Source organism: Venturia canescens, chromosome 5, assembly GCF_019457755.1.
Source record: "Venturia canescens isolate UGA chromosome 5, ASM1945775v1, whole genome shotgun sequence".
In the NCBI taxonomy this organism is placed as follows: Eukaryota; Metazoa; Arthropoda; class Insecta; order Hymenoptera; family Ichneumonidae; genus Venturia; species Venturia canescens.
Genome location: NC_057425.1, coordinates 6,750,447 through 6,763,864, shown reverse-complemented (window position 1 = coordinate 6,763,864; position 13,418 = coordinate 6,750,447). Strand labels below are relative to the sequence as shown.

Genomic DNA, 13,418 nt, shown 5'->3' with positions numbered 1-13,418 from the left:
GTCAAGTGATCGCGTTCAACGTTGTCAAACCTTGCCTTCTTCGCAATTAATGCATTATCGAATCATGCCAAAGACTCGGAATGAAAAATAAGTGTTCTGCAACGAGCTCGACTTGAATATTCTTCATGATTAAAAAATGAAGATAAGGATAAAATGAAGATCGAAGCTGAAATTCTATGAAAAAGTTTTCATTTATCGTCGCTTTACAGCTTTTTTTAATATTAGCGAGTCTTTTTTGTATCGATATATCGACTTGAAAATTTCGAGCATAAATTCCCTTGATGTGTATTCTTAACTCTCATAGAATAGCTCCAATTAGTTATTTGTTCAATTTGTTTGTTATCTGAGATCGATTGATTATGTTGCATTTGATGTTGATACGAAAAGTTGTGGAGCTCCGTTTTTATTGATCGAATTCCCGCAACGCGTTGGCCCTTCGCATCTACTCTTTTATGCATTTGCCGGTAGGAAAGTTGAAAGAATTAAAAAAATACGGGGAAACGCCGTTTTTTCATGTTTATTTCTTCATTCTAGTGTGGAACGAGACTCGCGAAATCTGAGAGTGAAGAAAAATTGTAACTCTTCGGTTTCTCTGGTGCGAAGAGATGTCCACTCGGAAGACGAGGCAGCTCGCGATATCGGAGACTGTCATCTATTTTAAACTCCAATCCCAGTATAGCGCCTACGAAATAATTGGGCGAAACACTTGAGTAGGAACGTTCACGATACAACTCGAAATAAGACAGTCCATTTTCTCAAGTGTACGCGAAAGCGCGTAATTCGGCTGCTCTTGATTCTTCTCTTCGATCGACAACTGCTGCGTCGTCTCATCGAGTTTTTTCATCCAGGTAGCTCTTTTATTTGTAAATATTGCGAGTGAATTACAAAAATGCGTCTTTGCGGTGGCGTTTCTGATCCTAAAATAAACAAAAAGGGGTCGAATGAAGTTGTGAATTGGGGAGAAAACAAAACAGAGTTGACCAAAAATACAGACAATCGTCGACCGTTTTTCTGTAGTTTTTCTTTCTTCCTCCGAAAACAGGCTCGACAATGCTGCAGCCGGAAGCTGTGAACGCTCTGTTGCTTCGTCATTTATCCGAGCACGGACTCCTCCCAAAAAATCCAGAAGACATGAGCTGGATTATTGGAAACTCAAAATTGGGCGGACGTGGAATGTTCGCCACTCGTGATATTGAGCAAGGCGAGCTCATCTACGTGGACGCTCCCCTCGTAGTGGGCCCACGATGTTACGACAAGTATCTTCCGATGTGCATCACCTGTTACAAGTCCGATTGTCCTCTCTTTCCTTGCGAGCGAGGCTGCGGACTCCCAGTGTGCTCCAACGAGTGTGAAGATAATTGGAAACACGCGGAAATCGAGTGCGAATATCTTCGCAGTTGGAAGCCGAAGTGTGGCTCGATGTGGTCGATGGAACTGTTGCAAGCTGTTGTACCCATCAGAGCTTTGGCCTTGGGCACCGAGCAACGAAACCTCGTCAATGCCTTGGAGTGCCATCCCCGCAAATCCCGCGAGGTAAATCACTCCCTTCTTCTTCTGCACGCGGAGAGAATGAAATTTGAAAAATTACCGTCTAGTAACGATGCTGCCGCGACGAGCTGCGATTCGCGATATAAACACGCGAAAAAAATTTAATTTTACTGTATACACTAAGGAGTTTCGGTACAGGCGATACAATGTTGCCATGCTAATCCATGCTGAAAAAATTTTAAAATTCAAAAAGTTCAGAATTTTATAAAATTTGGTGAACATATTCTTTAGTGCCAAATTTGAGAATACAAATTTTTTAAGATTTTTCTTCTACACAGTTATCGAGTAATTGATCACTAAAGTTCACGTGTATAAGCATAGCGTTTCCATATATATTCCGGGCATAAGAAATCTGCTTTAATGCGTAATTACTCGATAACTAAGTAGAAGAAAATTTTGAAAAAATTTGTGTTTTCGCACTTGATGTTGAAGAACATTATCACCAAATTTGATCAATTTCTTAACATTTAGACTTTTGTACCGAAACTCCTTAAATCATATCCATTGCTCAAAGTGGCAACTTTTCGCATCTTTCAAACAGATCCGTTTAAGGAGGCTTAAGCGTATCTCATGGAAAAATGTTTTCCAACTTTGCACAATAATATTTTTTAAACAGAAAACTCAAGAGAGTATTAAACTTCTGGCGGAACATGGCGCGATGATTCGGCGTCTCGGATTTGAGATATTTATCGTTGGAGTTCGCAGGTTTTTGAAAGCCTCCATAAGAGCCCATCCGTCAGCGCTGCTCAACGAGATTCACGCTAATTTTTAATTCTTTTACTTCTTGGAATAATAAAATCTAACGCATTTTTCGTATGGTATCGCTTGAACTTCCTTAAGGTGGCCTATCAGTTGGGCGAGTGCGAGAGAGATAAGTGCCAAATCGGTGCACGCTTTACTCGAACGTCCTTGATTTTTTGAGAGAAATGCGCGTCAAACCTTGTTTGATGAAATGAGAATAGCGTGTAACTCATATTTTCTTTCAAATATCAAGCTACCTGGAATAAACCGTACAGCGGGATTTTTGCCGACTGAACGACTGACGGATTACCTTAAGAGCATGGATCAGTCGACTAACCTCACCTCGAATTTTCGAAATGAAAATTCTCCGCTGTCGTTTGACTAATCAAAAAAAGGCTCTGTCGGCGGACGCGGAAAAATGGCAAAAATACGCTGACAGGGGCTTCTTTTATTGATCAAACCGTGTCGAACATATTCAATTTGGAAAATTGCAGCTATCTCTCTCGCACTCACGGTGGCGAGATAGCGACTGCTCCATCACCTTAAAGGTGCCGTACTTTAGAAGATTATTTCAATATTTACTTCGAAATGTTACATGAGCGTGACGGTGAATTTTACAGCGCTGCACTGTCAAAATTTACGCACGAATTTTTATGCCCGTTCTTTTCATATGCTCAGCCCTTCGTCGAGGTGTGTAAATCACCGATTTATAGTGTAAAATTGACTAAACGGTTTGTAAATATTAGTGTACATACCGTAAATTTCACCATCTGCAAAATTGACTGTTGTAAAACTGAAAATTCGGTAAAATATTTGAAATTTTACAGTGCGTTGGAGGAATTAATTTTTTTCGTAAACATCCGGTAAATTTTACAGTGAATGTCACGCTGAATATTACCGTTTAATTCTCTCCGCGTGTTTTTCTCGATATTCGCTAAAATTTCATTGGAAATTTGGGCGGAGTTTGAATTTTTGAACGCACAAATATTGTTATTATTTGAAGAAAGTAGAATAATCGAATTTAAGAATGAATTGATAAATAATTATCCGACGACTACAAATTAGCTGGAGCTGCTGAAAAGAAATATCGAATATGAGATAAACGGAGAGGATGAAAAACTGATGTTACGAGTTTGTCAAGTGTTGGATACCGGTGCATTTGAGACGGCTGCGCTCGTCGAGGAAAAAATGTCGATAAGTTTGCGAGGTCTTTATCCACTGGGAGCGCTGCAAAACCACTGTTGCACTCCAAACACGAGACATCATTTTGATCGACGACAATATTTGTACACGAGAGCTGCTTTTCCGATAAAAAAAGGCGAGGAACTGACGATGACTTACACCGATCTTATCTGGGACACAGGCATGAGAAAACAGTATTTAAAAATGTCGAAACATTTCGATTGTTACTGCGAAAGATGCTCAGATCGTACGGTAACTGGGCGCCGACTAATTCAAATTTGTACTCATTTTTTTATCATTCGAAATGTATTAAAATACATTTTTTTGTTGAACCCGATTTTATCAGGAATTCGGTACTCATTTGAGCGCTCTGAGGTGCGCGAATATCAAATGTTTCGGTAACATGTTTGCGAACGAGCCTTTAAAGCCGGAAAGTTCGTGGACGTGCGAGGACTGCGAGCAAAAAGTTTCCGGTAGGCAGGTACAAAAAGATCGTGATGAATCAGCGCCCCCGGGGATCGGTGTTCGACGTCTGTGTATTATTTTTGTCATGCAGGTGAAAGCAATACGTTCCGGACTCGCGTCAATAGTAAAAGAAACGTTGTACAAAGCACCCAGAGAAATATTGGAATTCGTCGAAGGTGAATTGGCAATATTGGTGCCGGCTACCAGCTCGATGATGATGGACATGAAATTCCGGATTGTTTCGTACTTCGGTAGAGCTGACGGGCTTTCTTGGCGCGGTATGAGAGCTATGTATAAATTCCTCTCTGAAAGGTTTTCATGGATTTTCAATGATGTCGTCGTTGCTGCTTCAATAATCGATTTATTCATTTAATATTTAGTCTTAATTATTACTCTTACTATATTACAGATTTATCAGACGCAGAGCTTCGTACCAAAACAAAATATTGCGAAGAGCTGGTACACCTTTTGGATAATCTCGGTTGCGGAGATTGTCAGAAAAAGGGTGAGAATACGCTTAAAAAAAAAAAAAAAAACAGAATACGAAAAAAGATTGAAATAATGACAATTTAAAATGGCCCGCCGATTATCATTCGATCATAAACGTGTGCACAGGTCTCATTTTATACGAATGGTACTGTACAAACGTGGAAATTGAGAGGCGGAACTGTCGCGACAAAGACCCTGACTCGACGTTGGAGCAGCCAGACTCTCGGGTATCAATTTGAAAATTCATACAGCTATAAAAATGCTGAATTTATTGAAATTCTCTTGATATTTTAAAAAACAGCATATTTTACAGGATTATGGGAGCAATTCATTTATTTTGCAAAAGGCTGTTGATATATTACGAGACGACATTGCTGCACCCGACGATCTCTCTCTCATTAAAACAGCGGATTGAACAGTTTCTCGACATTCCGAAGCAACGAATCATCAAGCAGAGGAGCCTCGAGGGGGAAGAAAATTAAGAATCTTCCACTAGCCAGGACTGATTGCAAGAGTATCGATCAAACATTTGTTCCTCGTACGCTCCAATTATTATTGTCCCTTAATCGCAAATAGTCAGCAACCTTTTCCATAAATAATTCTATTGGCGATAAAAATTTGTTCCGATTAGCAAAAGTAATGTTATTTACTCAGCGGTTTTTACTTAACTAGGAAAGTATGCCTATTGGTATTGGTGGGATATACCATGATTTTCTATTTATTTATAATTATTTTCGAAATAAATCAACTAACTATACTCATTCACAATACCCTATAAAATTTGTAAACTACAACGAATAACTCGTTATTAATAATCGATCGAAGAAACAGTGTCCTAGACAACACAGTACCCATGAAACTTTTACACACCAAAAAAAGAATAAAATAACGTGTATGTATATACGAATTTACATATTTATGGATTGATACTTCGTTACCAACAGCAGAACATTCACAGAATGTCCAAGTAAACGTAGAAAACTGTTTTTTTTTTCTCAATTATACGTATGTGGATGAAATACCGATGGAATCTCATTGCGAGCATAATTCGAGTAATTTTTGTTGTCCTCTGTCTTATGATCACACACTCAGTTCAACATTAATTAAATTAAGTTGTAGTGGTGACTGAGAGAGAGAGAAAGAGAGCGAGAGATACAGAGGAAAACGGTGTTTTTTTTTTTTTATCGTTTACGACGTTTCACCTCACCTTAAATTAACGAGGAAGACTCGTTACATGTACATGGACTTTTTTCAAGTAGCTAGTTGCGCGAGGCTTTTCGCTTCCTCGTACAAACTGGTGAAGGGTTCCAAGTCCGCTGGGTCTTCTATTTCGTATTTTTCAGGGTCGTTGATTCTGAAATTTTTCATTCACTCATTAGATTTTCTCCTCCAATTGTTCGATGAAAAAGTACGTTTTTCAAGTATATAAATTACTACCTGTACAGGGTGTCATCAGCCGAAAAAACCTCCTCGCTCGATTGTTGCATCAATTTTTGACGAACGAGAGCGGAGTGAATCATTGCAATGTCACTGAGGAAGAACTGGCCAGAACTCTCGCCATCCTCGCTGTATTTTTTCGCTAGTTTCGCCGGTAATTCGGAACCTGCGTATTTAGCGGATATTCCAATTCTCTGGAAAATTGCTTTGCACTGCCACCGTCGCTGGGCTGTGTCCTGACTAGATGCAATAGCACGTCTCGGTTGTGTCTCTTTAACGAGACTTTCCCAATCTACTCCCAAAGCATCGCCCAATCCTTTGCCACTTGTTTTTATGTCTTCTTCGAGTTCACCATCAGAAATCTCTTCAAAGTCCATCGTTTCCATATTTTCGTCTTCCATATTTCTGCAATGTTCAATCAAAGTTTTACTCGGTTTTCGTCTTTGTTTTTTTGTTTGAAAAATTAGCACTTTTTTCCAGTATTTTTATACTAATGCAAGAAGATAGCAATAATTATTATTTCACCCTATAAAAAATTTAGGCCGTAGCGTAAAGAATTGCGTAAAAATGTAATCGTGTACCAAATGAACGGATAATTTTGTCTTTGGACAATAAAAAAAGAGAGTTGTCTGATTCGCTGTCGAAAGAAACTAGTGAACTTTTAAAAATGTCAAACTTCTTTCACAATTTAACTAATTGCAGCTTATCAAAATTTTGATGAAAAACATCGTTAGCCCAAAAAAGCCGGTTAAAGTGAACCAAAGTTTGAACATTTGTACGCTGGATCCCAGATATGTTTTCAAAACTGTTCATCTTACCCTTCGTGATCTTCCTTGTCTTTTGTGAACGGCAATTCCTCTGAGGTTCCCACAGGAGTGGAGACCTGTGCTGCTTCTTGACGTTCAGAGGATGGTCCATGAGTATCTTTTTCCGTTTCATTCGATTTCTTCGCCGTGTCTTTGTCCTCTTCAATTTCCTAAACAAAAGACGATGGACGTAATGAAAATTGAGAATCGAAATGAAAATTGAAATGGTCTACATTTTTAACGTCGTGTATGACAATAATTTGTACTAGAATGATCATTTGTCAATGTACAAACAAACCTCGTCCTCCATGTTAAGAATATCGTCAGGATCGTCGCTTATGTCACTGAGATCGCTCTCGGTGTGAAGGCTCTGCAAGGATTCGTCCAAGCATGGTCGTTTGGCTTCGGGAACGACAGGAGTTTCTGTGGCCTCAACGGTGGCAGCTAAATCTACTTTTTCTTTTTTTTGTGTAGTCTGTTGTTGTTGGACTTGTTGCTGCTGCTGTTCCTGTTCTTGCTTCTGCTGCTGTTCTTGTTGTTGCTTTTGTTGTTGCTCCTGTTGTTGTTGCTTTTGTTGTTGCTCTTGTTGTTGTTGCTTTTGTTGTTGTTGTTGCTGTTGTTGTTGTTGTTGCTGTTGTTGTTGTTGCTGTTGTTGTTGTTGTTGTTGCTGCTGCTGCTGCTGCAGTTCCTGACGCTGCTGATGTTGATGTTGCAAATGTTGCTGGTGTTGTTGATGATGATGCAGCTGTTGATGTATGACTTTTTTCTGGAAACTGTCGGCTGATTTTTCGCGACTTCTTCGAGGTCGCCCCTCCGCAAGTTCCATCAACTTTTTGTTAATTGGCTCTTCTTTCATACTTCCGTGCAAGGAACTCTGCTTCGAACCTTGAGTCGAACAGTCGTCCCTTAATTCCGGAGTATTAAACGGTCTGCGTTTACTGGAATGGCAAATGAGAATTGCTGCTTTGAAAATGCAATGGATCGGAACGTTTCCGGGAGTGAATAAAAGATTTCAAGACTCGGCGGAAGGACATAAAAAATAAAAAGTAAAAAAATGAAAAAATGCTTACGCATGGGGTGGCTCCCCAATTTCCATATCTTTGATCCTATCGTTTCTAAATTGTGCTCTAAGATGGAGCTGTGGGTTTTCCCACTTTCGTGGATTATCATTGATTTTCCACTCGGCGATGGGACTGTCGTATCTCTGGGCTGTCCAGTCTTCCTCGTGGACCTCGGACCTAGGGACGCTTTCACGATCCCAATGAGTGCGCGCCCGCCATTCCCGTTCTTCCCAATCAGCCGGAGGATAATTTCTCTCTCGACTACTGTGTTGGGGTTCGACTTCGTGATGCATTTCCCAATTGTCATTACTGCTCTCGTCTCTCATCGGAGGACCGCGAATTTTTTCACCCGCGTATATCGGATGGTGATGATGATCGTCGAACGAGCGTTCCGATTGCACCGCGTATCTCGATGGAGGGCCGCGCTCGTCTCGTCCACGCCTTTCTCCAAACGGGCTGTTGTAACGCCGCGCGTCGATGGGCTTTCGTCTCTCGTCCTCGTGGGCATGATGGTGATGATGATGTTGGTCTCGATAGTCCAAATGAGATTGCTGCGTTTCTTCGTGCTCCTCCCAATGCTCGTGCGGCACGCGACCGTAACCGCGATCGAAATTTCGCTCGAGCTCGATACTGCGGCGCGGCGGTGGACTGGCATCTCGGCGATCCGCCATGCGGTCAATTTTCATCGGTGGAATATGCGACGTCTCTTTTCTCTCGTGCTCGACGACGGGATGTCGATCGAAACGTGGATTAAATCTTCGTGCGTGTCGATCTCGCTCGTAAATTGGATCTCGCTCGTAAATTGGATCTCGCTCGAGAAGATGATCACGGGGAACGATCGATGCTACGCTTTTTTCGGGCAATCTATCGAGAGAACGTTCTCGGGGTGGAAAACGTTCGATTCTATCGCGATCGGTAATTTTGTGGCTCGAAGACATTTCCTTGTCGACCGATCTGTCGTAACGAGCGTCGAAAGCCCGCAGAGAACTTCTGTCGCGTTCCATTGGCTTCGCGTCGGAAGAACCTCGCGGTTCGCGCTCACGTTCACCCCGACGATCTCTTGGATTATTTCTATCAATCATGTTTGACGCCTCTTTCAAACGCTCCTTGTCTCGACTGTAACGAGAACTCAAGCCTTGCGGTGGCGTCGTCGTCGACGAAATTCCCCCGGACGTCGAGGACGATCCCATCATTGGTGGCAAATCACGCTCGCGCAATTTGCTACCGATTTCCTTGTCTCGTTCTCGGTCCCGCTGTCGATCGCGGAAACGCTCGGGTATCTCGTCTCGGTCTTTGTCGCGCGGTGCGTCTCTACCTTCACGAGTTATTCTCGAGTGCCCACGATCGTCTCGGATTCCATGATCTTTATCCAGTCGTCGCTCTTTACTCCCTCCTCGCCTGGTTCTCTCGTTGGCATAACTCTTGTCTTCCAAATCTCGTGAAATATTTTTTCGATGTTGAATCTCATCCTGATTGCTGATCGATCGCGATTTGTTCGTCTCGTTTTTTCGTCCGTCCTCTCGGTCCTTACTCCGATCGGGTTTGTGAATCTCTCGTTCTTTTTTCTCAATTTCCCGCACAGCTCGGCTCGACGTTAGCTTTTCTTGATGTCGAGGTGGCGTTAAATCCCGCTTCGTTCTCGGGGGCTTCTCCGGCGTACGACTTCGACGATTCGTTTTCGACGAGGCGACGATGTCCTTCGGCAATTGATGCTTCGTTCTATCGATCGGTGGAGTTCGTGATCTTCTTTCCTTCTCTTTAACTCGTAATTTTGCTCTCTCATCGATTTTACTCTTGTCCTCGATTCCCCGGTTTTTACTACCGCCCGGAGCCTTGTCCAATTCCTTTGCTTTTTCGCTAGCCTTGTTCTTCAAAACTTCTTTCAGAATCGGCTCATCGCCGTCCCGAATCTGTTTTTTGTAATGTCGATCTTTTTCCGATTCCCGAATTTTCGTTTTCGAAGGCGATTCGCTACCTCGAGTTCTCTCTTTGCCCGATTTGCTCGTCCCACCATGAGAGACCGAAGGCAAAGGTGATTTTGTTCTCGTACTCGCTACAACACTGTGTTTACGAATTGCCGGCGCTGCTGAACTCATTGATTTTTTCAATGTTTTTGTTGCCACCTCTTTCTTACTGATTATGTCGATTTTTCGTTTCTTCTTCGTTAGCACCTTGTCATTTTTTCCAGCCAAACGTTTCAACTTGAGTTTCTTCTTTCTCTCTCTGTCCTCGTCGTAGTCCGAAGACGCAGCGCTGTGATGTCTCTTGGATTTGATCTTTTTAACTTTCCTTCGAGAATCTGAGCCTGTCGAACTACTGGACGAAGAGTCATCGCTACTCGAACTACTGCTGCTGCTCGACGAGCTCGAAGTGTGCGAACTCGATGAAGAGCTCATCGCTTTTTTCTTCTGTTTTGTTGTTTTGTCCTTGCTGTGCACTTCTTTGTCTTTCTTCATTTGTATTTCCAATTCTCTCTGCAACAGTTGTCTTCTTCTCTCTAAAACCTTTTCGTCCTCGTACTCGAGATCCGTCTGATTCCACTCTTCCAAATTAAAATCAGGACTATGAGACGTCGCTGTTTTCTTTACTATTTTCGACGTAATTCTCTTTGAAGGATCCTCTTTTGGCTACAAAACATTACAAAATATTCTCATTGATCACAATTGAACGATTGCATCTTTAAGAAAATCAATAATTCGAGCAAGGAATTACTAATTGGCAAATAAATTACGCATCTACGCTGCGATCTAAATTTTATCTCCGTAAAAGGCGAAAAAAACGTTTGAACAGAACACGCTTTGTGACGTCTGGATAAACTAAAAAGTATTAGGCTTACCCCTGCGGCATTGGCATTTGGATTATCCTTTTTCACTCGTTTGGAAGGACTTATGAGAGTGTGCGTGTTTGCATATCTAACGGTACAAAATTATGAAATCAGTCAAGACTAGTTTGGGCAAGGGGAAGGTTTCAGTGGGATTTCAGAAGTTTTCAAGGACCCGTGTTTGGTCAAATTGTAGTCGCAACATCAATTTCAAAACTTTCAAATTTTTACACATTCTGCTAGTAAAATTCTTTCATAACATTCGAAAAGTACAAGATACAACACCAGTTTTTCCGTATGGAGCTAATGCTTTAAACAATCATTGGGAACAGATTTAAATCGACAGAACCTGTTTTTCAAACTTGATTGTCACAGGAAGTAATTGAAATATCATGCAAACCATTGTTGCAACTTACATCAAATTCGAAACGTTCATGACACATTGACAGGGCATCTCGGAACACCAGATTCAATGTCTTGCAGTTTTTATTTGAAAAATGAACTTTTAATATTAGATTTGACACGGATTACTTTGATTCTATCCTAAAATGAATTTTTCTTCCAATTTCATGATTGAAAATTGATTTCAGTTTGGATCACTAACAAAAATCAGGTCCGTCCACCAGATTTTCATTTGATTAGAAAGTATTGAAATTATGTTCTGAAAAAATATTCCCCTGAGAAGCATATAGTAAGAATTTTGTCATTTTCACATTAGAAATAAAAATATCCCTTAAAAAAACAGAACAATCGGAGTATGAAAAATGTTCACTAAACTTGTTAAGAGAAATGATCTACTCTCAGAAAACCAAGTTTAGAAATTTACATCATGTTGAGATACCCTCGTTAGAAAATGGCCTTATCTTTATTTTCATTGTTGTAAACAAAATATTTTTTTCTAAGTTTTCAATTATCTATTCAATGAAAGTATTCAGTTATTGCAACATTTCATGGAAAAAAACTTTATTATTGTTGTAATGAGACACGAGCCCTTGATTTTCTTCAAAAATACGTAAAGATGTGAAAAAATAAGCAAATTTGCTAAAAACTAGCTGCAAATAGTAAAGGAATATAAAAAAAACATCGTTTTCAAAATAATGACATAAAATAGTTCAAAAGGGATGAAAAAAAGGAAAATAGGATTTTGGGTAATTGAATAATTGAGCTGGATGAAGTCTTACTTGCAAGTTTTGCCGTAGGAACAATTGCCGTTCAACGCCCAGTTTCTACAATAATCGTTTGTACTCGGTACGACTGTAGATGCAGCTGGTTTAGTACCCAATCTTTCAAACACACTTGGCCTTCGTGAGTCCGTGTTACATTTCGTAGGGTCAACTGTTATTTTCCTTATGTTTGGTTTTGACATATTATCACCATAAAACAATTTTATTACGACAATGGAAGCACATAACTGCGGTATGCAAAATGCTTTATATCCCGATACCGAGTTTCACTGTTCAAAACCCAAAAAAGCAATAGACAGAAGAGAAAAGAATTGAAAAAAGTGAGTTTCTGAGTTGGAGCGCTCGTCATAAATTTCGCACGCACCGAACTATTCTCACCTCCCGCTTGCCCCGAATTGAGTTAAGGATTTAATTCCAAAAAAAAATGAAAATAAAACAAATTTCCAATCATATAAATTGAACGTCCTAACCTAAGAGACAATTGAGAGGTATTGACAACGGGTATTGAGCGAATGAGAAAAAAAGATGTGCTGTTGAAATAGAGGGTGCCGAATAGCCGAAATATCGGCTGACTCGTATAATTACGATTTATCGAAGAAGAGGGCGCTTTACAATGTTGCCAACTTGTAAATTAAAAAAAAAGTAGCGGCTAACTTCAATGCTATTTTTTGTTTCGTTCTTTTCATCAAATAATGTGGATCGAACAAACGTTTGAATTGATAAAAATTCACAAACTAACGACGAACAATCATAATGAACGAAAAAAGGGCAAAAGTCAAAATTAAGGACGTTCACGACTGAAAATCGAAGACAAAAGTTCCGTATTCTCCCGGCTTAGTTCAACTGTCGATGTGTAGCGCGCACCGCTCTCTCTACTTCGAAACTTTTAGCACGGACTCTACGCACTCCTTAGAGCGATGTAGTTAGTCACCTTAGGCCATATTTCACGAAGTTTTGGATATCTCGATATCTTGATTACACACCGAGATATTAATATTTTAACGTTTTTTCAATTTTCTTTTGTTGTAATTAAGATTTTTGCAAAAATCAAATTCAACAGCCTTCCTTAGGCTTCCTCAGGAGCGGAATGGGATCTTTTTTACACGCTATTGGCTCTAACATATTTCTAGTTTTTTTCCACCCCCACTGCATGGGATTCTTTGAACATTCGCCTTGCCATTGACAAACTTGTAAAAAAGTGCGAAGCGAATGTTCATTACAAGCCTCAGCAGTTGGAGGAAGAGAACTTAAATTAAATTGTTCGTTTTTTAAAAACGCATCGAACGGTGAAAAAAATGTTTAGCTATTTTTGTAACTTTGGTTGGAATAGCTATTTGTTTATAAGCAAAAAACGAAAATCGTCGAAAAACAGTATTTGTTATTATAACCAAAACGATTTCTTTTTTCTGTAAACTTTGTGTATGATGACCCGAAGCTCCTCAATTTTTTTGCACACTGTGGACCTTCATGGATAAATTCTATGGAAGGTCAAAGTTTTTTCGGAAATCGCGAATTGTTGCTAAACTATAACTCGTAGATCAAAAAATCTTGGACCATTCTCTTGGGGATTCGTTTTCCTCTTCCTACATCATATATGAATTTCAAATCGATATCATAATAAACAATTGAATGCGGTTGCAAAACAAAAATTGTGAATTTCTCTGTTCATTTGCAATTAACCGCT

The 13,418-nt window shown here is 40.2% G+C and overlaps 2 protein-coding genes across 2 annotated transcripts; one reads left to right on the top strand and one right to left on the bottom strand.

The window, feature by feature from the left end:
- Window positions 1–721: 721 nt before the first annotated feature.
- On the top strand, window positions 722–5,332 carry LOC122410405 (SET domain-containing protein SmydA-8-like). The gene is made up of 8 exons (XM_043418501.1): window positions 722–848; window positions 1,043–1,533; window positions 3,355–3,723; window positions 3,818–3,952; window positions 4,028–4,214; window positions 4,346–4,441; window positions 4,552–4,652; window positions 4,739–5,332. Exons 2-8 carry the CDS (start codon window positions 1,051–1,053, stop codon window positions 4,838–4,840), a joined length of 1,473 nt encoding a protein of 490 aa, XP_043274436.1. The 5' UTR covers window positions 722–848; window positions 1,043–1,050; the 3' UTR covers window positions 4,841–5,332.
- On the bottom strand, window positions 4,282–12,264 carry LOC122410398 (trichohyalin-like). Its single transcript, XM_043418490.1, has 7 exons — window positions 11,732–12,264; window positions 10,566–10,641; window positions 7,739–10,356; window positions 6,967–7,606; window positions 6,681–6,838; window positions 5,863–6,267; window positions 4,282–5,779 (listed from the first exon to the last, which is right to left on the bottom strand). Exons 1-7 carry the CDS (start codon window positions 11,914–11,916, stop codon window positions 5,677–5,679), a joined length of 4,185 nt encoding a protein of 1,394 aa, XP_043274425.1. The 5' UTR covers window positions 11,917–12,264; the 3' UTR covers window positions 4,282–5,676.
- Window positions 12,265–13,418: the final 1,154 nt, after the last annotated feature.

What these genes read in the sequence shown, in the direction of transcription:
- LOC122410398 (XM_043418490.1), bottom strand. Translation starts at nt 11,916, where the DNA reads ATGTCAAAACCAAACATAAGGAAAATAACAGTTGACCCTACGAAATGT. An exon ending in TCCTACGGCAAAACTTGCAA is followed by an intron (nt 10,642 to 11,731) that starts GTAAGACTTCAT and finishes TTGTACCGTTAG; the next exon opens with ATATGCAAACACGCACACTC. An exon ending in GCTGATGACACCCTGTACAG is followed by an intron (nt 5,780 to 5,862) that starts GTAGTAATTTAT and finishes GAAAAATTTCAG; the next exon opens with AATCAACGACCCTGAAAAAT.
- LOC122410405 (XM_043418501.1), top strand. Translation starts at nt 1,051, where the DNA reads ATGCTGCAGCCGGAAGCTGTGAACGCTCTGTTGCTTCGTCATTTATCC. An exon ending in AAAGATGCTCAGATCGTACG is followed by an intron (nt 3,724 to 3,817) that starts GTAACTGGGCGC and finishes CGATTTTATCAG; the next exon opens with GAATTCGGTACTCATTTGAG. An exon ending in TGGAGCAGCCAGACTCTCGG is followed by an intron (nt 4,653 to 4,738) that starts GTATCAATTTGA and finishes CATATTTTACAG; the next exon opens with GATTATGGGAGCAATTCATT.